The sequence below is a fragment of the Phascolarctos cinereus genome, unplaced genomic scaffold (genome assembly GCF_003287225.1).
Source record: "Phascolarctos cinereus isolate Bilbo 61053 unplaced genomic scaffold, phaCin_HiC Scaffold_2;HRSCAF=192, whole genome shotgun sequence".
NCBI lineage: Eukaryota > Metazoa > Chordata > Mammalia > Diprotodontia > Phascolarctidae > Phascolarctos > Phascolarctos cinereus.
The window spans coordinates 234,010,578-234,034,428 of NW_027555625.1; the positions used below are offsets into that span (position 1 = coordinate 234,010,578).

Here is a 23,851-nt window from a genome sequence, read left to right on the forward strand (position 1 = left end):
ATTACACCACCTCGCTGCCCCTACCTCTAGCCCAGAAAACTGCAATTAAATCAACATTACCACCATTCTACTCCAATTCCACTACCCAAAATATATTTCTCAAACCAATACTCCCTAAATATAATGTGCAGTCTCCTCTCTCAGAATATAATCTCCTTAAGGGCAGAAACTGTCTAACTTTTTATCTCTATCCTCAACCTTTAGCACAGTGCATGGCACACAATAAGCACTTAATAAACGTTTCTCAGGGGCAGCTAGGTGGCACAGTGGATAGAGCACCAGCCCTGAAGTCAGGAGGATCTGAGTTCAAATTCGGCCTCAGACCAAACACTTGATACTTACTTGCTGTGTGACCCTGGGCAAGTCAATTAACCCCAAATGCCTAAAAATAATAAATAAATGAATGAATGAATGAAATAAAAAATAAATGTTTCTCATTTATTCATTTAGTAAATGACTACTTTGTGACATGAATGTGGACACACAAAGACAAAAATCAAAGCCCTGCCCTCAAGAAGCACATATTCTACTATAAGAGATAATCTGTACATAAATAAACATATATAAAGTTCACGGGGTAAGATACCAGGAACTTGAAAGAATTAGCAAAGTCTGATTCACATAAAAGTGGTTATTTGAACAATTGTGTAGAAAATAAGGAATTTTAAGAGGAATAAGTGAGGGAGGACTGCATTCCAGGCAAGTGAAAAAAATATGAACATAGGAGATAGAGTGGGTAATGTGTGGAGAAGAAGAAAGAGGCCAGTTTGGATGAATTAGACCTGGACTGTAGAGTGAGGTATAGCAGAAGTAATATATAATAAGTTTTTTAAGATGGTTGGGGACCAGGTAGTGATGAGCTTTAAAAGCGAAACAGAGGAACTAATATTTGATCCTAGGGTAGTAGGGAATCATTGAAATTTACTCAATAGGAGAGTGTGACATGGCCAAATTTATACTTTAAGAGAATTACTTTTGTAGCCACATGGAAGATGAACTGATGAAAGGAAAGACTGAAGCAACGAAGTTATTATAATAATAATCCAAGCAAGAAGGGATGAGGACCTGAACTAGAATGATGGCTATGTGAGAGGGGGAAACGGATGTGAGAGGCATTATGGAGGCAGAAATGACAAGGTTTGGCAACTGGCTAGATATGGGGACTGAGGGAGAGTCAAGGACAGTGCGGAGGTTGTGAACCTAAGCTAGAAGGATGGTTTATTCCTTCAACCAAAATAAGGAAATTCATATTTCAGGTGGTTTGTTGGGAAAGACAATGAATTCTGTTTTAGATATGCTAAATTTGAGACGTCTATGGAACATCCAGTTAAAAATATTTAACAAGCAAATTAAAATGCAGAACATGAAATTCACAGGAGAGAACTTTGTTGTTGCTAAGTTGTTTCAGTGTTATCTGACTCTTCATGACCCCACCTGGGGTTCATTGGGTGGAGATGGGGGGGAGGAGGAGGAGGTTGTAGATACTGAATTTAAATTAACAATTAAATGGAGCAATGACCACAGGATCATAGATTTAAAGCTGAAAGGTACCTTAAAGGTCATCTGGTTCAATCTGCTCATTTTACAGATTAAGAGACTAAGAGCTAAATGACTTGCCCAAGGTCACATAGATAGTAAGAGGCAGAGGTACGAGTATGCAGGAATATGCATTTATTAAACACCTACTACATGCCAAGCACTTTATAAATATTTTCTCATTTGGTCCTCACAACAACCTGGGAGGTAGATGCTGTTATGATCCACATTTTACAGTTGAGAAGACAGAGATTAAGTGGCTTGTCCAAGGTCACAAATCTAGTAAATCTCTGAAGCTGGATTTAAACTCAGTTCTTCCTAACTCCAGGCTGAAAGCTCTATCCACTGTACCACCTACCCACAGAGGCAGGATTTGAACCCAGGTCTTCACTCCAGATCCAGTCTTTCTAATGCAGTTACAGAGATTCCAAAAACACAGAGGAACTTAAAAACAGAAAAGTCAATGTATTGGCTGGAGAAATACTCTCACGGTGAAAGCAAATCACTCAAACTTTCCATCACCTCTAAGGGCAGAGATACCAGACTATCCCAGAACAAAGATTATGGTATAAATCAAAGGCTCGAGTCGGTCATTAAAATCACATCTTCCCAATGGAGGGGGAACAACAATTATACTTTGAACTCCAAGCCATTTGGTTTTAAAGACAGATACTCTCTACCACAGCACATTTCACTCAGTGGAGTTCCCATTAAGTAACTGAACTCTCTTTCCTCCCCCTCATTTCCCTGTAGCAGTGTGATAATTGAAACCTTGGCAAGCTTATTCAAACCTTATTCAAACAGGATATGAGCACTGTAGGTAGCCTTACATTTTCACCTTCTGCTCAAATATGTTACTTTCATATATCAGCTTCAATTTAAAGATATCCTCTTAAAAAAAAACAGAGAAAAATAATCACACTGGGCCCACACCACTGTGAGTAGGAAATTCTAAAGATGATTTTTTAAATTCTTTAAAATCACAGCAGAAAAAAAAATTCATGGGTTAAAAATTATGTTAAGTCATTCCCATTAAGTAAATTTCCATAACAATTTGATTTATTCAATCTGTGTGACCTTGGGCAAGTCATTTTCCACTTCTGGGGCTGGTATTTTTTTTTTAATTCCTTGAAATCACAGCAGAAAACAAAAATTCACAGGTGAAAAATTACACTAAACCATTCCTATTAAGTAAATTTCCATAACTATTTGACTTTATTAATCTGTGTGACCTTGGGCAAGTCATTTTCCATTCCTGGGACTATTTTTCTCATCTGTAAAATGAAGGAAGCAGACTAGATCATTCCTAAAGTCTTTCCAACTCTAACATTCTCTAAGCCTATAAAAAGGGTTTTTTATTTTTTTGTCATGGACAGCTTTGGCAATCTGGTGAAGTCTATGGGTCTTTTCTCACAATAATGTTTTTAAATACATAAAATAAAATACTTAGGATTCCTAAGAAAATCAATTATACTGAAGTAAAAATATAATTTTTTCCCATTCAAGTTCATAAGCCAAAGGTCAAGAATCCCTGGCCTTGTAGGGTTATTCTGGCTCTATGGAGCATCTCTTCAGGAGAATAATTTCATCTTTTAGCACCTGCAGCTATAAGCTCCTTGAGGGAAGGGACCACGCCAGCTAGCATCTTTGCATCCCCAAAGTTCAAACAGTTCCTTGTACATGAGAGGTTTCCAGGAGATATCTGTTTGCTTGAATTGAAAAAGTAATTCCCACAATGGCTTTTCTAATGACTGCCCTACTTTTGGCTAAAAAACAATAAACTTCAGAAGTACAAAATAGAGCAGTTCACAAAACACACTTGGGGATTCTGGTGGACTACAACCTCACTATGAAGCCAAACTACAAGATGAAAGTCAAAAAGCTAGTGCTGCATTGAAAAGAATGGCTTACAGAACAGGTGATGATCCTATTGTCAGACTACATTTGGGCACCACATTTTAAGAAGCACAGTGATAACTTGGAAAGAATTCTGAAAGCCAAGAGTGAGGGATCTCTAGAACATACTGTATGACAATCAACCAAAGGAATTGAGTGTGTTAAGCCTAGGGAAAAGAAGACAGGACAACATGACTGCTGTCTTAAAGTATCTGAAGGACTGTCATATGAAAAAGGGTTTAGACTTGGTCTGCTTAGCACCAGAGGATAAAACTAGGAGCAATACGGTTGGAAATTGTAGAGAGGAAGATTTTGCCTTGACATAAAGAAAAACTCCAAATAATCACAACTGTTCAGAAGTAGGATGGGCCAGTCCATAAGGTAAATCATATAAAGAAGCATTTATTAAGCACCTACTATGTGCCAGGCACTGTGCTAGATTCAGAGGATATAAAGGCAAAAGACAATCATTACCCTCAAGAAATTCGATCTAATGAGAAGACAAGATGTAAAAAAAAAAACACGAAAAACAAAAACCTATGTAAAAAACAAGATTTGAACAGGGTAAACTGGAGGTAATCAGTGGAGGAAAGGCACTAGCATTAATGGGGCTAGAGAAAGGCTGCTTTTAGAAGATGGGATTGTAGATGAGACCTGAAAGAAGCCAGAAGGTAGAGATGAGATGCCAGGCATGGGGCACAGCCAGTGAAAATGTCCCAAGCTGGGAGATGGAGTATCTTGTTAAAAGAATGGCAAGGAAGCCATTATCAATGGACAGTAAGCTATATAGAGGGGAGTGAGATATAAGAAGCCTAGAAAGGTAGGAGGTAGGCCAGGCTGTAAAGGGACTTAAAAGACAAACAGAGAATTTGATATTTGATCCTGTAGATAACAGGGAGCCACCTAAGTTTACTACATAGAGGAGCAGGATAGCATTAACACTGACCATGATTTCAGCTTCTCCCACCACATAGATCCAAGGCCTCTCCTTTTTCCCTTCTTTGACAGGAATTAGCTTTTCCTAAAAGGAGACGAAGCCTGATTGGTCCAAGATTCCCCATTAAAGTTACCTGGTCACCTGAAGGCATAAAAAGTCACAACCACATGGAGTCTGGACCTCTAAGACTTGGTGGATTTCTTAAGACCACATGAGTTATCATGTCCTTCATTACCCTGATGACAAGACCAATTTTCATATGGAGAGTTAGGCTGTGTCCAGAAAAGTTAAGTGCTCCTGTATCCTTGCCACATCAGGCTAAAGTTCTTTGATTAACTGATAACTAGGGACCGTCTCATTCCATTCCAACATCAAACTGGAATTAATAGAGTACCAGGCTTACAGCTACCTCCAACATTTGGTGTTGTCTGGATAGACTGAGGTATTCTCTAAAGCCTTTTCCCCCATTTGGATCATTCAGGGGAGGCTGGAGAGGGCAGACCATGGAGGGGAGGGATATAATGGGTTCGTTATCTATGAGGGCCCTTTCAGCAACCCCTAGGCATATTACTGTGGGTAGAGTCAAATGGAAACCCCCAGAGTTACCTGAACCATCTTACATAGCTAATATTATACAACACTTAGATAAAAGATACTTCACAAAGGGTGAAAGATATTTCTTTTCCAGTGATGGAAGTGTAAGAAGCTGGATTACTTTGTCATACAGCTCTCCTTACAATATTACTGTGTTAACTGTGAAGAAGGCAGAGGACATCTGGCAGCTTACAGTGGACCACAGAAAAACAAAGTTGTCATACCCATCACTATAACTATTCATGTTCTTTTCAACACTGTTGATCAGGTAGCCCAGGTCCAAGGTGGGTGGTATGGGGTTATGAACCTTAACAATCTTTTTTCTCTATTCCTATGCTGAGATTGGTCAGAAGCTGTTTGTTTTCACCAGGGAAAGAGTACAATATGCTGTCATCATTATTCCCCAGGGCTACTTGAAATGTCCCTTATACTTCTACATTATGGTGGACAGAGATCTCAAAATGGCCTTCCAAATCGCACTGATGTACACCATTATATTGATAATACAATGTTGACCAGGCCAGGTGAAGCCACAGTGGCAGAGGCCCTAGATCAGATGATGTGGGACAAGGGGTAGAAAATCAACCCTAAGAAAATCCAGAGTCTAGCCCTTTCACTCCAATTTTAGGGAATTTCTCATAGGTGTGAGAAATCCAGAGGATTTCAAACACAATTCAAAATAAGCTTCCGACATTTGTTTCCCCTTAATCTAAGAAGGAAGCCCAGGAAATTACTGGACACTTCAGGTTTTGGGGAACCTATATTCCCCCTCTGAGCATTCTGATGGCCCCCATTTACTGAGCTACCTGCAAGTCTACCTCTTTGAAGTGGGACCCAGAAAAAGCTACAGCCTGGAAGACATGATAGGTTGTCCAGCATTCTCTCCCCTTGGTTCTTTAGGACCCTGAAGAGTGAGGCCTCCAGTACAGACCCTAGAACCCTGCCTCCCATGCTAGCCCAATGGGTCCCCACCTATAAGGACCTGGTTCCTGAGGAATATCATTATGCCTGGTTGACTAATGGCTTCATCAGCTATGAGAGACAGTCACAATTAGACTTAATCATTACTCCAGAAACTAGGGGATACTCTAGGGAATTGGGGTCCTGATAAGGTCTTCCACTGGGCTGAGCTTCAGACTGCATGTAAGAAAACCGCACATAGAAAAGATCTACATCTATACTAATTCCTGGATGGTGGCTATGGGTGTGGTCAAGCGGTCTGGAACCTAAAGAGCACAGGACTGGACAACCAAAGGTTCTTTCCTTTGGGGTTAGGCCCAATGGAGGAATTTTTCCTATGTCTCCCATTGCATCCAGTTATTGTGGGACATGTCAGCACCCTCCAGAGATATTATATGCTAAATGACCATGTGAAAATGGTTACAAAAACAGCAGAGATTGGAGAAAGGACCCTGTGCCAATTTGGACACTGGAGTGGCAATACCATGTTGTGCTGGTACACAGGACCATATTATTCCCCCTAAGGCAGCTACTCATGCCCAGCTTGGCTTCTTGTGCCAAATATAACATCAATCTAATTCTAGTGGTCTTCAATCTGTCCCCAACTGACAAAACGGCACTCTCCCATCTCAGGACAAGACAGTTGCCCCTAATTAAAAGCTGCATTATTATGCATCTGACTGCTCAGATCACATGTCCAACCTCCCTGAAGCCATGTCTGTTACAAATCAATGCCCCACCTGGGAAAGGTTAGGGCTCTCCAGGCAAGTGGTTTCTGGAATACAGTCTCCAGGAACAATCATAAGAACAGATTATTCTTGGAGATAGTTCCAGCTGTCCTTATTTGGTCCTTCCTTATTTGTACCCCCATGCAGTGTTGTCTTGGCTTCAGGGTTCTTGTCTCCTCAGAGGGGTCCATAAACACAGAAGAATTTGTTCAGACCCCCTTCAATTGGCAGCCTTCCTTTCCTCTAGGATAGTCTGGACAACTTCTTCCAAGAAAAAGCCTTGGGGGACCAAAGGTGGTATCGCTGACAGGCACCTGCTTTCTTGGGGAAGATGAAATTGTCACCACCTACCCATGGTGCGTGTATATCTACTTGGAAGAAAGAGGATCCTTTTAACAGACTTGGTGGTAACTGAATCACTATACAGAGGTGAGGGAGAGTCCTTATTTAGTCCCTGTGAAAGAAGGGATTTGATATTCCCCTCATGTGACCCTCAGGAAAGGGGAGGTTTGGGCAGGAATGCCAAGGAATACTGAGTTAGTGGCAACAGAGGGATAAACGTAGATCCTGGGACAGGTTGCATACAAGAGGCTTATGACTGCTTAGCCATTTTACTATAAAGGACCCTGATATATGATAAAGAATTGTTGACTGTGCCAGAAGCATCCATGCTATAGCTTGTTGTCCCTACAGCTGTTCCTCCTCATTGTCTTTTTTTTTCTGTTGTTTTTTTTGGGGGGAGGGAGGGGGAAGCAATAGGGGTTAAGTGATTTGCCTAGGATCACACATCTAGTAAGTATCTGAGGCTGCATTTGAACTCAGGTCCTCAACTCCCAGGCCAGAGCTCCATTCACTGTGTCACCTAGCTGCCCCATCCTGCTCACTGTCAACACCATGCATAAGGAAAAGAAATTCACACCTGTAATGGAGGTGGCATCATCAGTCCTGTGGCTCTGATATTCCAAATACTGCTCTGATTCCAACATAACCAATTTGCATTAGGAGAATCCACCACGATTTAGAGATTTAGCATCACCTACCAGACAACTGAGACTTGAGCTCTGAGACTTCATTCCAAAGTTGGTGGCAGGAAATGCCTAGGATCTCCTGCTTTTGTTCTCCATATTTTTATTAGTTTTTTCTCTCATTACGGTGATTCTTTGGAGGGGGGTGGAGAGTGTAATTCTTTTTTCTCTTTTCCTCTTTTTCCTCCTAGTCCGGTCCATGCCAGGAAGACTTGTCTAGCAAGTTATCAAGAAATACATGGCCTGTGGCCTGATGTGCTCCACAATACTCCAAAGTGTGGCCCAAACCAGATTAAAATGTAGTTCTCCACTGTCGCAACCAGCTCAATCCGCTCACTTTGAAGACTCAAGGCCAGTTTGATCTTCTATCTCGAATAACCACTGATGAGGCAGGAGGCAGGATAGAAGCAACTCCGTTTATTTTAAACAAAGCATTCGCTTAAGTAGTAAAGTAACAGGAACTTCTTATCAAGTTACAATAGCCCATGCTGTGCTAGTGGGCAGTGCATGCACATCCTGTGCACTTATCTGTCTCCAATCACAAGTAAACTGCTAATGACCACACCGTAACTAGGGGAGTTAAAGATTGTTAAAGATCCATAAGACAGAGCACCGAACCAGGTGATCATTGCTCATGGACCAACACCCAAGAGGGGCCTCCGCCCATAAGTGAGATCTCATGAACAGCCTGTGGCCCTCTACATCCTTACACATCCCTAACACTCCACTCTGATTTTAATGGCTGATGTACTAATAAAAAAATTATTATTTCAACATGTATGGTTTTCTAAGTCACTTTGTGGCTCACAGGGATCCTTATGCATGGCTTAACAGCCCCCATTTCTATTTGAGCTTGACACCATGGCTATAGAAGATCTTTAGCCCTCAAGAGTTGGTATATGACAGGATCAGCATTTCCCTGACACAGCTTCTTCAACCCTCGATTAGCCTAGCACACAATCTATTAGATCATTTCTGAAGTTCTTTTACATTATTCCAAGATTCTGCCATTCAGGAGAGATCTCTTCTTCCTCAGAGCACTCAGAACATTTTGTCTGTATCTTTACTACTTACTTACATTCTATTTTATACTACAGTTATTTGCATTCATGTCTTAGCTCCTCAACCCAATTAAGTTTCTTAAAGGCATAGACTACCATAAATCATCTTTGAGGACAATCAAGTGCTTTGGCATAGTAGGCACTTAGTAGGCATACGTGTTTACTGAATTTAATCTCCTCATCTAGAGCCTCAATCCTCTCTAACTGACTTCGAAAGATCTTAGGTCAATCTGTCCTAGACTGAGGGCATGGTACTAATGTTGCAGCCAAGTATGGAACCTGACTGTTAAACTGAATAGATAAAGCACAAACCAAATTCATTCTGGAAACTTCAGGGAGGAAGGGCCAACTCCACGTTTTGCTTCCATTTTGGACTGATTTCAATGGTGAAATGAGATGAGTGGAACAGGTTTTGGCCTTTCTTTAAAAAAAACACCTGAATCAGAGAAATTTGGGTCAAAGATTTCCAAAGAAATGGCTTTTCTTTTATTCTGTGGGCAGAAGTAAACCACTGGTGACAGATTTTAATTATTTCTGCCTTCTATTTGGAGATGTGTGTTTAGGAACTAGGCCAGAATCCATTAAATGTTTCACCCCTTGACAAGAATCCAAAGTTACTTAGTCACTATAAGAGCATTTATAAGGCAAGAACTAATTTTTTAATGCTGAAGAATTCACATTACTTCCCAAAAGTTAAACATTTTAGTAATTTCAGTGCTTTGCACATAGCACTCAACAAATGTTTGTTGGATTGAATTAAAATTATAATAGACCCCAAACTATTCTGTTCTAGACAGTAAGTTTGTCCATAGTTTCATAATCACAGACGTAAGACTTTTAAAATTTTAATTAAGAGCCATGCCACAAAGAGGTAGCATGTATATGGTACTACAAAGAATGGAGACTTAGATTCAGTTATAACTGTGTAATTTCCCATTCTTATAAGTAGCCTGGTGGTTCTCAAAGAATAGTTGACCACAGGTAGGCTACAGCCTGGTTCCTTGTATTGAAAAGCTATCCATTTTTGCCTTGGTTGTGAACTAAATAATTCATTTATGATATTTAACACCCTAACCAATTCTAATCTAAGTCAGCACTTTAAACAGTGGTCAGCACTTCAGAAACTTCACCAGCAAGGTATGGATTTTTAAAAACATATATACTGACCTAAAAAAAAGGCCTGGGTTTAAGTCCATAAGCAAAGAGCTACACTTACCTAGATCTATTTCCTCATCTATAAAATGAGAGTGTTGGTCTAGATGTTTACCTCTAAACTCCGTTCCAGGTCTAACATTCTGTGTTTCACAGTAAAAGCAGAACATAAAGGGTGGCGCTTATCAGCGAACAGTGGATCAAACACAGTCTAATAGTCTACTGTGACTACATGTTGCTACATGAGAATCCATGGACAGACTGCAGTGTATCTGATCCCGCACATATCTACATCTATTAAAGGCACTCTCGCTTCTGCATTTCACAAGGAAATTCCCATTGGATCCCTTTCTCAAATTACCAAAAGTGCTCAAAAGCCCCAGTTAAAGGCACTTCAATAAATTTCATTTCACAGACACCCAAAATCCAGCATCCTTTGCCACTAGTCCTTTTTAAGAAACACCATGCCTTGATTTCCTAGACACTGAAACAATAACATTAATCAGTTCATTACCTATCACCAATCTCTCTGTCAATACATACTTTGCCTCCCACACCGCATCCCCAAAGTCTTAGAAATTGTGGAATGCTGTCAGGGTTAAAGAGTATTTGCTCAAAGATTTCAGGCACACTTATCTCTGATCAGATTATATCTACTTAATTTCCCCTGTTAGTTACTGTATGGCTGCCAGTGAAGGATCAGTACCCCTAAGGCTGTAATCGATATCTGAATAAAGATACTTCAGGGGTTCTAAAGCAGAATGCGGACAGGAAACAAATTTAGGAAATCCTGCTTTCTGTTACAGGAAATGAATCTGTGCCAACTGGTAAAAATTACTCTCGCAGCTTTGGAGGGAAATGAATAAAAGTTTCTGTATGCATTTCATAAACTGACCTTGCCTAGAATATTTTATTGATATAGAATTTCAAAGGGAGTATTTTCAACTCTAGCAAAACTTTCACTTAGTCCAGGAGGAATTCAGAAACAGTAAGACTTTCTGAAAAATTCTATTTAAGCTGAAATGAAGAAATGGGACTGAATGATCTCTAAGGTTTAATGGTTAAAAAATAATGCATCATGAATTGCTTCAAAGTATTGTCTTTATCCAATGTCTTCAGCCAAAAGTATTTATTTTGCTGAAATCACTCAGGATTCAAAATCGAGGTAAAAAAAAAAAGAAAGAAAATGAAAAATTTCCCTTAATGAAAAAGAAGAAAGCGCTTCAACTCTCTGAATGATTGACATTTACAACTCTGAACTAGACCCTAAGAAGAAAATGATACTAATAATTACATCTAGATTGTACTTTAAGTATCCAAAGCACTTCACTCGCAACCCTTGTACACTAGTGCAAGTATTATTATCCCTACTTTAAAGATGAGGAAACTGAGACTCAGAAGAGGGAGGTGATTGAGGATCCCTGAATAAGCACAACAGAGGCAAAAGGACAAAACAACCGGCTGCTTATCCCTGGCCAATACAGCTAAACAAGGGTCAGAACCAGGACTTGAAACTGGATCTCCTGACTCTAGCTCTAGTGATTTCTACAGCACTGTGTAATATATAAGCGTCTCAAACTCCAGGTGGGTACACAGAAAGATGTGAGAAACTATTAAAAACTCAAGAAAATTCAAACCATTATCCAATTTTTCAAACAATATTAGAAAACAACTATGAGCAATAAGATAAACAACATCTGGAAATTATACAGATTCTAATTCTGTCAAGTAATGGGAGCAAATCAATCCACAAGCATTCGTTAAGTTCCTGCTCTATGCCAAGGCCTGTGTTAGCCACTAGGGAAACAAAATATAAAGCAATCCCTCCTCTCAAGGAACATGCACTCTAGCAAAGCGTGTGTGTGTGTGTGTGTGTGTGTGTGTGTGTGTGTGTGTGTGTGTGTGTGTGTATACATATGTATGTGTATATGTCTATAGGGGCAATTGGTGGCATTGGGGGTTTGGAATCAGGAAGACTCCTCTCTTCCTGAGTTCAAATCCAGCCTCAGACACTTAGTAGCTATATGTCTCTGGGAAAATCATTCAACCTTGTCTGACTCAGTTCCTCATCAGTAAAATGAGCTAGAAAAGGAAATGGCAAACCACTCTAGTATCTTTGCCAAGAAAACCCCAAACGGGGTCATGAAGAATTGAACATGACTGAATAACAACAAATATGTATATAAATGCACACACTATATACACACACATATATACATACACATACATAGTATATGTGTGTGTACACACACTATATAACATATTCTTTCTCTCTGAATTATCCTTCAGTAATAATATAATAATAATAGATAGCATTTAAAAGGCACCTACAATGTGCCAGGCATTATGATAAGCACTTTACAGATATTAACTCATTTGATCTTCATAACAACCCTGGTTGGTACGTGCTGCTGATATCCCCACTTCATGGTTGAGAAAACTGAGGCTTAGCGTCAAACAGCTAGCAAATTTCTGAGGACTGCATTTGATTTATACTCGAACTCAGGTCCTCCTGAGCTCTACCCACTGCTCCATCTAGCATCCTCTGGCCCTAGTAAAGCCATTATTCAACAACTCTCAAACTAGACGAGATGTCAGAGAAACGAGAATAGGTGTCACAAAACAAATCCATTAACTCAAAATATTTCTGGTAATTATGATTGGTTTAGGATTTTGTTGTTGTTGCTGTTGTTTTCTTTTGGGAAAGTCACATAGAGACTGTAAGTAGACCAGGGAGAAAACTGCACATTTCCAAACTTAAAGCCGTACATGGGACCACAAAGAAATCTTCAACTTCTGAAAGTCTGTCCAAATTCCATTGTCACAAGTTAAAGGAATCTGGTAGTTACGCCACTCCTAGGAATTTGTCATACTGCCACTATGGCACAGATTTTAACAGTTCACTGAAGACATGAAATTCCGGTATCCAAAATCTTACTTCAAGTGAAGTCAAAGAAAAATTAAAGCAAGAACAAGAGGGCAAAGGACACATATAAGATTTCATTTAAGTTTCATTTATGCCTCTAATGCACTCAGTACTGTTCATTTGAGTCTTTCTCCCACAAGATTATAAGCTCCATGATGGCAGTGGGCATGGCTTAGCTCCCCTCTACCAGTGTCCAGAAAAGGATCTGCAGACAAAAATCACTTTTAATAGATATTTGATGATTGATTGATCTAAGGCAAGGGTTCTTCATCTCTATGTATGCCATGGACACCTTTGGCAGGCTAATGAATTCTATGGACCCCTTCTCATAATGTTTGCAAATGTGTAAAATAAAATACACAGAAGCAACAAGGAAAAGAACTATACTGAAATAGTGATTAAATTTTTTTTTTAAAAAACAAGTTGATAGACTCTAGGTTAAAAAGTCCTGATTTAAGGGATCTGGGAATATAAGAGATTAATTGTGAGGTAAAATAAGGATATCTAAGCATATCAGAGCAACTCTTTAAGCAGAAAGATCAAAATATCTGGAGCCAAAAAGGATCCTAAAAACAAAAGCCCTTATCCCTCCCCTCTTCATTTTTCAGATGAGGAAACTGAGGCTCAGAGAGGTTAAGTGACTTGCCCAAGGTCACACAAGTAGTAAGTAGAGGAGATGGGATTTGACTCCAAATCTAGTGCTCTATTACCAAATCTGTATTCCCTTTGAAAAAGGAGATGACACTACCCCAAGCACAGACATCATATACAGAGATCTTGCTGTGTGCCTATAGCCTAATGGCTTTCCCTTTCCGGGCCTTGGTTCACTGTCTGTAAAATGGGTATAATAATATCTGAATACTTTACCTTACTATGTTGGCTAAAGTGATTTGTAAACTCTTGAGGACTGTATATAAATGTATACAAATGAGTTCTTCATAATTAATTATAATATAATTAATGATTATATAATGATCAATCCTAATACATAATTAGGAGAACAAATAATTAATTTTTCTGAATTATATCTCAAGTCAGCATGACAGAAGATATAAAAACACTTTCCTGATGAGTGAGCAAACTCTACATGGAAGCAATGGGCATTCTTAGCTATATGAGAAACTAGAAGGAAAACTAATTAGGAGCTCATTATAAACAAACATAAAATGGGCAATTCTATTTCCAGGGTCTACACTCACTATGAAGGGAGACAAATGAGTTCTTTTGGTTTTAGTAATAGAATATGCTTCAACATGAAAGGACGTCTTAAAGGTATGTGGCTTTTAAATTGGACCACATGCCTTTTAAACACTAGTCATTCCCTGCTGTTAATCAAGACCTCTTACTCTTTCCTAATTCCATACTTATCTTAAGGCAAAAACTTCTTACTTAAAGTCCAACTAATTCTCTCATTTATTTCTAAATGTGTTTATCCCAAAACACTGTATCCAGCCATTTGTCTTCATCCTATTTCATTAGCAATTATCTACTCTGATTCCAAGTTTCCTGATAACTCCTTGGGAAATTGCCAATTTCAAGCTTGTAAAAACATGCAAGGAATGGCCCACATCCCAAGTTTTAGCTGACTGGAGGATTTACCTCATCTGGGCTAGATGCCTGGTACACCCGGCACGAGTCCTCATAATGTTTCTCTGCTTCTGCCTGATCCGTCACTCCATTAGACTCATAGACTGGTGTAACATTGTGGCAGAGGGCAATCGCTTTCACAGCTTCATGAACACGGCTACTCATGGTTTTCCGGACTTTGGTGGTGAGTGTAGGGCCCTTTAAAGTGGGTGGGTCTTGAGATTGCTAGAGAGAGAAGAAATCAAAAAGAAAGACAATTGAAGATGAAAGGCTTCAAAGAGGAAAAATCCCAGCCAGAGTGCAATCCCCTTCTCTAGTTCTCCTAATATAGACATACATCATGCACGTACCTTCTGTGATGCTTTGGGAACCATTTTCTCAAGAAGTACTGACTCCATTTAAATGTTTTTCACAGGTGGAGTATACCCACTTGACAAATTAACTGTCCTCATTTTCAGGTAATCAGTGACAATATTTAACTCAGACTTGTAGCAGAGGAAACAAATGAAACAAAAACCAAGATGGAATGCACAAATATTGGTACTGAAATCTCTAACCCAGTTTTGGAGGGCAATGATGACCTACAGCAAATCTACTTTTCCCACAACTAATGGTAGCTAGAGTTTGAGCCTAGTAGCTCAATGTGTCCAAAAAGCCTTCAGATTTAATGTTCTGTTTAAAAGCGATCTCATTCAACAGAAGACAAGTGATCTAATGTTAGAAAGAACTGATATTTAGATGCATGAACACATGGTTGCCCCAAAATAGAAAACAGATGGGTTTCCTGGAACTAGAAAATAACTTTCATTTCATTTTTAATACTATTTTTAGGAGCAGCGTCAGACTTTCCAGGTAATTAGACAATTACTAAATTATACTGGTCACTGAGGGGACACACAGTGCTCTGGCTTCCTGCTCGGTTAACCTCTGATGTCAAGAGGACAAAAGTTTCGCTTCCAGGTCAAAGGGCAGTAACAGTAATTAGAATAATGAATCAGAACTACAGTTTAAATGAATCATCATTTGCCAAGTGCTTTTAATTACAAAGAATTTAACACTGAGATTGTAAAAAGGACCAAAAATTTACAGAGAAATGATCACTGTCACAATGCAAAAATGCATGATAAGCAACTCGGGCACATTCAATCATTTAAACTGAAAAACCCGTGTCCTTTGGGTTTTTACACATTACTCGGCACCTGGACTGACCCACATTATTAATATCTGTCAGCAGAAACAATCATCACAATAGCTGACCAAACAATTACTTTGGTTTGCAATGTTACTACTTATTGTAACAAAGGCTTTGGACACATAAAAGCCGTTGGCCACATGAAAAGCTCTGGATTTCCTAAATAAAAGAATCCATTACATGAGGAAGTCAAATGTGATCAGCTACCATTGACATGCCAAATGAAGAAAACCACACATGAACTGGTTTTCCAAATCAGATTGAATGCTCACCAAAATGAACAACTAAGCCAAGTATGATGACCTGAAGTTTCATGAAGACACAAACCATTTGGGGTCTATCAGACCACTGGGCTGAGGGTCAGGTGCTAGTCTTTCAACACCTTTGGCAACTCAAGTCATAGCCTTGTGTTTCTGTTTCCTCATCCATAAAATAAGTGAACCAATATCTGTCCCCCCTCATAGGACTAGCATGATGATAAAACAAGAATTCTTAAGTACTTTCAAAGTAAAATCCCACACATGTGGGTATGGCAACTCTTAAAACAGTTAACAGCAGTATTATCTTACAGCCAAGTGCGATCAATTTGAGAAGGGACACTCTTCAATCTCTCCAGCAAGCTCCCTGGAAGAGTTTCAAATCTTACAGTGTTTATCTCTATACCCTCTCCCCAGGCCCTTTAACCCAGACACATTTCTTCTTACTTAAAAAAATGCCAGTGGAAAACAAAAACAGATGTAGTAGCCAAGAAGGCAGGTTACTAACTCATTTTGCCCTGGGGAAAAACATCAGTCCCTCACATAGGGAAAATAAAAAGGCTTCATGTGAGGTCAGAAGAGATTTCATAACCAAACACAAATAAGATGTGTGGGACATTCAGATCTCTGCATAGAGAGTAATTCTGCAGGGTCATAGCTCACAAAAGGAAATCAGGCACCTCCTGCTCCTCATTAACGAAGCACTACAAACACTTTTACAGATGCTAATTCTAGGCTGTGTTAAAAGAAATCTGTTTTAAAATTAAATTTCAAGTCAGAATGTACAACTGTTTTATTTCTCATAATAGGTACTATATGTTATGAATATTGTACAAAATTTACATAAACCGCAAATAAATGATGAATGTCAATACAAACCATTAAAGAAAAGGAAATATGAAAATTCAAACATCTTGGTTTCCTATAGTAATTTTCAAAGGTTCACAACTCAACCAAATCTTCCAAATTTTTCAAAGTGCCAGAGAAAAATGTAGAAGATTAAATAATTTATATTTTCAAATAAAGAAATTGAGGCACAAAGTGATTAGTAGACTCCATTCACTCTATGACATGGAAGAATTCTTCAGCAAAATTTTAGAGATCTCCAAGAATAACATGGCTTTTCATCCCTACTTATTTAGATATTTACCTGGCTAAAAACAGGATTATTATAATTATATGTATTATAATTATAATACAACACCTAGCATTTATGTAGTACTTTAAGATTTGCCAAGCACTTTATATATTATCTCATTTGCTCCTCACAACAACCTGGTGAGCTTTATAGTATTATTATTCCCATTTTGCAGATGAGGTTCACACAGATAGTAAATGTCTAAGGCAGGATTCAAATTCAATTCTTCATCACTCTAGCCACTATGTCACCTAGCTGCCACTCTATGCTTCTAAAATAGTGTCTATGGCTCCTGTCTATGACAATCTGAATCTAATTTTTAAAAGTTAATGATTCTAGGGGCAGATAGGTGGCACAATGGATGGAACACCAGCCCTTGTGTCAGGAGGACCTCAGTTCAAATCCAGCCTCAGACACATAATAATTCCTAGCTGTGAAACTCTGGGCAAGTCACTTAACCCCAATTGCCTCACTTAAAAAAAAAAGTTAATGACTCTCAAACAGTACCAAAGTTGAAACTCAGTTACATTCCTTGAACATATACATGAATAGTTAGAGAGGGGCAGGGTGGTACAGTGGATAAAGTACTGGACTTGGAGTCAGAAAGACCTGATACCTTCTATGTAACCCTGAAAAAGTCACTCAGCTTTTCTACTTGGCTTCAGTTTCTTCATCTTTAAAATGGGGATCATAATATTTGTACTAATCTCACAAGACTGTTGTGAGACTAAAAGGAAATAATGCATGTAAAGTACTTAGCAAACCTTAAAACACTATCTAAATGTTCTTTTTTTAAAAAATCAGTAAAAAGGTTGCAGCTAATTCACAATAGGCATTTGATATTTATCGAACATGTGAAAAGCTAACTTTATTCAAAGATTCATTATGGGAGAAGCAATATGGTGTAGCAGATAGAGATCTGACCTGAGAGCCAGGAACACCCCGGTTCAAGTCTCACCAGGACACATTCTGGCTGTGTAGTCGGACTTTTAAGCAAGTCACTTGCTATGGGCAATTCTCTTAATACTTTAAGTTGCAGAAAAGAGACTAACCTACATTGCAACAGGGAATTTCTTCACCTAAGAGCACCTATATTAATGAAACTAGTCAAGTCTCTTTCTCTGTGGGGTTGGCTATTTACTTTACAAATAAATTACACACCTTGCAAAAGCATTCATTAAAGATAGAATTACTCTAAAAATAGCAAATTTCCCTAGGGAATTACTTAGTTTTTGAACAATAATTTACAAATTTCTACCTCTAACTTAATAGAGCAGCTAGAGGGCACAGTGGATAGACCACTGAGCCTGGAGTCAGAAAGACCCGAGTTCAAATCCAGCCTCAGACAAGTCCTAGTTGTATGACCCTAGGTAAGTCACTTAATTCTGCTTGCCTTAGTTTCCTCATCTGTAAAATGAGCTGGAGAAGGAAATGGCATACCACTGCAGTATCTTTGCCAAGAAAACCCGAAATGCAGTCACAAAGAGTAAGACAGGACTGAAATGATTCAACAACAACAATTTCTAGCTTAGTACTCCTTAGCTAGCACAATGCTTGACACAAAGTAAGCACTTAATTCTCATTGACTTGATTTCTAGACAAATAAATGCTCTCTGAAGGCAGGAACTGCCTGTTTCTTTGTCTTTGTATCACAAACCCCAGCCCAGTTTTTTACATAGAGTAATTACTTAATAAGTGTTTGTTGAGTTGAATTGAATTCTTAGAAATACAATTATTATATAAATTAAGGTATACCTGGTACCTCACAGGCATACATACTTGCCTAGCACCATTGTTTCCTTAAAAACACAACTTTCAGCAAAAAGTCTATTATCAGGTGCAGCTAGTTCCATAGAAAGAATGATATAAATATTACATGTGGGCAGTCATGCAAATAACACTGAGGCATTTTTGTCATGTTACAACAAGGTTTGCTTATCATCTAACGGCTTTATTATAGGAAAATCCTGGTCAGATCACTGACACATTTGTTTTGTTTTTGCTCTGTTTAAGTAGCAATAGGTCTGTAGTAGAAATGACTTCCCAGGGAATTTGGGTCATCATTTGGTATGCTGGGCAGCGCAAGAAATCTCAAACTGAGTACAGAGAAAGATCTATTATAGCTGAAAAGTACACTGAGGGAGTTTTGCCCTCCTGCACCCATCTGTGGTACAGAAAGGGACAGGAAGAAGAAAAAGAAGTAAAAACCACCATCAAAATCAATAATGCTTCCAAGTGATACAAGTAAAACTCTTCCATACATGAATTTCACTGAAAGAAACAAACAAGGATAATATATCTGTCCACATCTGTAAAATCAAGAGATTCAACTACATCATCTCTAAGGTCCCTTGCAGCCATAACATTCCATTTTCTATGTAACTAAGGTCCTTCTCAATTCCAACATTCTAAATGTTATGTTCCAAGATCCCTTTCAGTAGTTACATTCTATGATTATGAAGAGAGAAAATAAAAAGGCAAGGAATGACTGAATAAAAACCTTAGTTGCCAGTAAATGGCATCTATGACACAGGGTTTCTCACCCCATTAAGTATAGTTAATGGTGATTAAATTAACCTGATCTTCTTCATCCCCCACCTGCAAGATATTTTATATAATATTATAAGGAACAGGACTATGACTAGACCAGTGAATTAATTGGGATGAGAAAGTCCTAGATGAGGAAAGTCTACCAATACAAGTCAGCACCTTCTCTACAACTTAAATTACACTTGGCACTTACCTTAGAAAGATGTCTAGGGCACTAAGCAATTACATGACTTGCCCAGGTCATATATCCAGTATGTTTCAGAGGCTGTATCTGAACCCAGGTTTTCTTGGCTCCAAGGCTACCTCTCAACCCACTATGACAAGCTGCCTCACAATAATATTGTGAGGCTTAATATCGATAGATAGACAGAGAGACAGATAGATATTCAGACTTTGAAAACATCACTATGAGTTTGTTAAAGCAGGTAAAGGGAAGCACACTGCATTTTCCTTGTAAGAAGAATTTGTGCCCCTGTCTTTTCTCTCTTCCATCTGAATCATAGCAAGTTAAAGTACAATAGACCCTAGAACAAATAATCCTCTAAAACAATGTCAGTGTTGAAGTAGATCTTATAATGTAGGTCAAAATCCTCACTTTAGAGAGGAGGAAAATGACACCCAGGGGCCAGAAACTATTTTATTTTTCTTTATCTCCTACCTGTCAGGCAGTTAATAATCATTTATTAAGTGCCTACTATGTGCCAGACACTGTGCTAAGTATTGTGAATACAAAGAGACAAGACAGTCTCAAGAAGCTTACAATCTAGGGGCAGCTAGGTGGCGCAGTGGATAGAGTTCCAGGCTTGGAGTCAGCAGGACCTGAGTTCAAATCCAGCCTCACACACTTGACACTTAGTATAGCTGTGTGACCTTGGGGAAGTCACTTAACCCTGACTCCCTCACCAAAAAAAAAAAAATTACAATCTAACTGGAGAGACAAAAAAGCAAACAAATATGTACAAATTAGCTATAAATAGGATGAAAAGAAAATAATAAACAAAGGGAAGACAAAACAATTAAGAGATTATGAAAGGTTTTCTAAAGAAGATGGAATTTGGGGGCAGCTAGATGGTGCAGTGGATAGAGCCTTGGAGTCAGGAGGACCTGAGTACAAAACTGGCCTCAGACACTTGACACTTACTAGCTGTGTGACCCCGGGCAAGTCACTTAACCCCAACTGCCTCACCAAAAAAAAAAAAAAAGCAAAGAAAGAAATTTTAGGGGTGGAGCCAAGATGGCACAGTAAAAGGAGTGCTTTGCTTGAGCTCTCCTCCAAACCCCTCCAAATACCTGAAAAAATTCTAGAGCAGAAGAACCCACAAAAAGACAGAGTGAAACAAATTTCCAGTCCAAGACAACCTGGATAGTTGATTGGAAAGGTCTATTGCACCAGGCTGGGAGAGGAGTGCAGTTCAGAGTGGGCACACAGGCAAAGACAAGGCCTCAGTGAACCTGGAGCAGGCCTCAGAGGACTGAATTATGGGCAGCTGTGGTGGTTTCCAGATTTCTCAATCCACAAATGCCAAAGACAATTTAGAAGGTCAGTAGGAAAGGTCTGTGACCACAGTGAGAGAGAAGCTCAGTCCCAGCCCCAGTTTCAGTGCAGCCCCAGGGTGGCAGCTGCTTCCAGAGCTTTCAGCCAACCGAAGGAGGAAGAACTGAATGGCTGATCAGAGGGGTATTGCAGGGATCTCTTTGCTGGTGCTGAGGCAGGATTCTCTTGCTTTGCCTGTGCTTGGATCTGGGTCACAGTTCTGGGTGGCAATCCTGGGGCAAGGAGGAGTGCTGGCATGGTGGAACTTGTGCCTTAGAGAAGGAATCCTTCTCACAGTTCCAAGGCAGAAAAGAGTGCTTGTGGTCACTCATAAACCAGAGCACAGGCCAGGAAAGGAGTAAACAACTTGCCCTTGATCATACCACCTTGAAAGAACTGAAAATTTACAGGTGCCTAGAAGTATCTCTGAAAACAGCTGCTTGGGACAGTACATTCTCCATACTGAAAGCAGACCCCTACCTTAACAAAGAGTTTAAAACTCAAGTAATTAGCTAGGAACATGAGCAAACTATGCAAAAAAAAAAGTCAGACCATAGCATCTTTCTTTGGTGACAAAGAAGATCAAAACATACAACTGGAAGAAGACAGCAAAATCAAAGCTCCTACATCCAAAGCCTCCAAGAAAAATATAAATCAGTCCCAGGCCATGGAAGAGCTCAAAAAGGATTTCTGAGAAGCAAGACAACTGGAGGAAAAACTGGGAAGAGAAATGAGAGTGATGCAAGAAAATCATGAAAAACAAATCAATAGCTTGCTAAAGGAGACCCAAAAAAGTACTGAAGAAAATAACACCTTAAAAAAATAGTCTAACCCAAATGGCAAAAGAGGTCCAAAAAGCCAATAAGGAAAAGAATGCCTTAAAAATCAGAATTGGCCAAATGGAAAAGGAAGTCCAAAAGTTCACTGAAGAAAATACTTCCTTAAAAATTAGAATGGAGCAAATGGAAGCTAGTGACTTTATGAGAAATCAAGACATTATAAAACAAAAGTGATAAAATAGAAGACAATGTGAAATATCTCATTGGAAAACAGATCCAGGAGAGATAATTTAAAAATTACTGGACTATCTGAAAGCCATGATCAAAAAAAAAAAAAGAGCCTAGATATCGTCTTTCAAGAAATTATCAAGAAAAACTGCCCTGATATTCTAGAACCAGAGAATAAAACAGAAATAGAAAGAATCCACCTATCACTTCCTGAAAGAGATCCCCAAAGGAAAACTACTAGGAATATTGTAGCCAAATGCCAGAGTTCCCAGGTCAAGGAGAAAATATTGCAAGCAGCCAGAAAGAAACAATTCAGGTATTGTGGAAACACAATCAGAATAACATAAGATTTAGCAGCTTCTACATTAAGGGACCGCAGAGCTTGGAATATAATACTCTAGAGGGCAAAGGAGCTAGGATTACAACCAAGAATCACCTACCCAGCAAAACTGAGTATAATCCTTCAGAAGAAAAAATGGACACTCAGTGAAATAGAGGACTTTCAAGCATTCTTGATGAAAAGACCAAAGCTGAATAGAAAATTCAACTTTCAAATACAAGACTCAAGAGAAGCATGAAGAAGTAAACAGGAAAGAGAAATCATAAAGTACTTATTGAGTTTGAATTGTTTACATTCCTACATGGAAAGATGATATTTGTAACTCATGAGACCTTTGTCACTATTAAGGTAGTTGGAGGGAAAAAAAATTATACGTATAGACAGATACACAGATGGCACAGGGTGAGTTGAAGATGAAGGGGTGATATCTGGAGAATAAAATTAAGGGGTGAGAAAGGATTATACTGGGGGAAGGAGAAAGGGAGGAGGCGAATGGGGTAAATTATCTCACATAAAACAGACAAGAAAAAGGTTTTTACACTAGAGGGGAAGTGGGGAAAGGTGAGAGAGAATGAGTGAATCTTATTCTCATTGGATTTGGCTTAAGTAGGGAATAGCATACATGCTCAATTGGGTATGGAAATCTATTTACCCTACAGGAAAATAGTGAGGAAGAGTATAAAAGAGCAGGAGGATGATAGAGACGAGGGTAGATTGGGGGAGAGGGCAATCAAAAGCAAACACTTCTGAGGAGGGACAGGGTCAAAAGAGAGAATAGAATAAACGGGGAGAAGGACAGGATGAAGGGAAATATAGTTAGTTTTCCACAATGTGATTACTATGGAAGTGTTTTGCATGACTACACATGTATAACATGTATTGAGTTGCTTGCCTTCTCAATGAGGGTGGGTGAGGAGGGAGGAAGGGAGAAAATTTGGAACCCACAGTTTTAGAAACAAATGTTAAAAATTATTGTCACATGCAACTGAAGAAATAAGAAATAGAGGCAATGGAATATAGAAATCTATCCTCACCTACAGGAAAATATAAGAAGAAGGGGATAGAGAAGAGGGGGGAGACACAAGGGAGGGCAGATTAGGGGAAGGGGTATTCAGAATGCACACTGTCTTGGGGGGGGAGGGATGAAATGGGGAGAAAATTTGGAACTCATAATATTGTGGAAGTAAATGCTGAAAACTAAAAATAAATAAATTAATAATAATAAAAAAGAAGATGGAATTTTAGTTAGGACTTGAAGGAAACCCAGGGACACCAAATGGTGAAGATTTGAAGAAAAAACATTCCAGGCATGGAGAACAGCCAGAGAAAATGCCTAGTTCCAAGAGATGAAGTATCTTATTCATGGAACAGCCAGGAAGCCAGTATTACTGGATCAAAGAGTTCATGGTGGAGAGTAAAGTGTAAGAAGAC

The 23,851-nt window shown here is 39.0% G+C and overlaps 1 protein-coding gene across 1 annotated transcript in view; it reads right to left on the reverse strand.

Moving 5' to 3' along the window:
* Positions 1–23,851, reverse strand: part of ATP9A (ATPase phospholipid transporting 9A) — a 165,092-nt gene that overhangs the window by 45,667 nt on the left and 95,574 nt on the right. Inside the window, exon 14 of the mRNA XM_020984234.2 lies at positions 14,415–14,627. Coding sequence (XP_020839893.1) covers positions 14,415–14,627 — 213 coding nt within the window. The remainder of the gene's footprint in view (positions 1–14,414; positions 14,628–23,851) is intronic.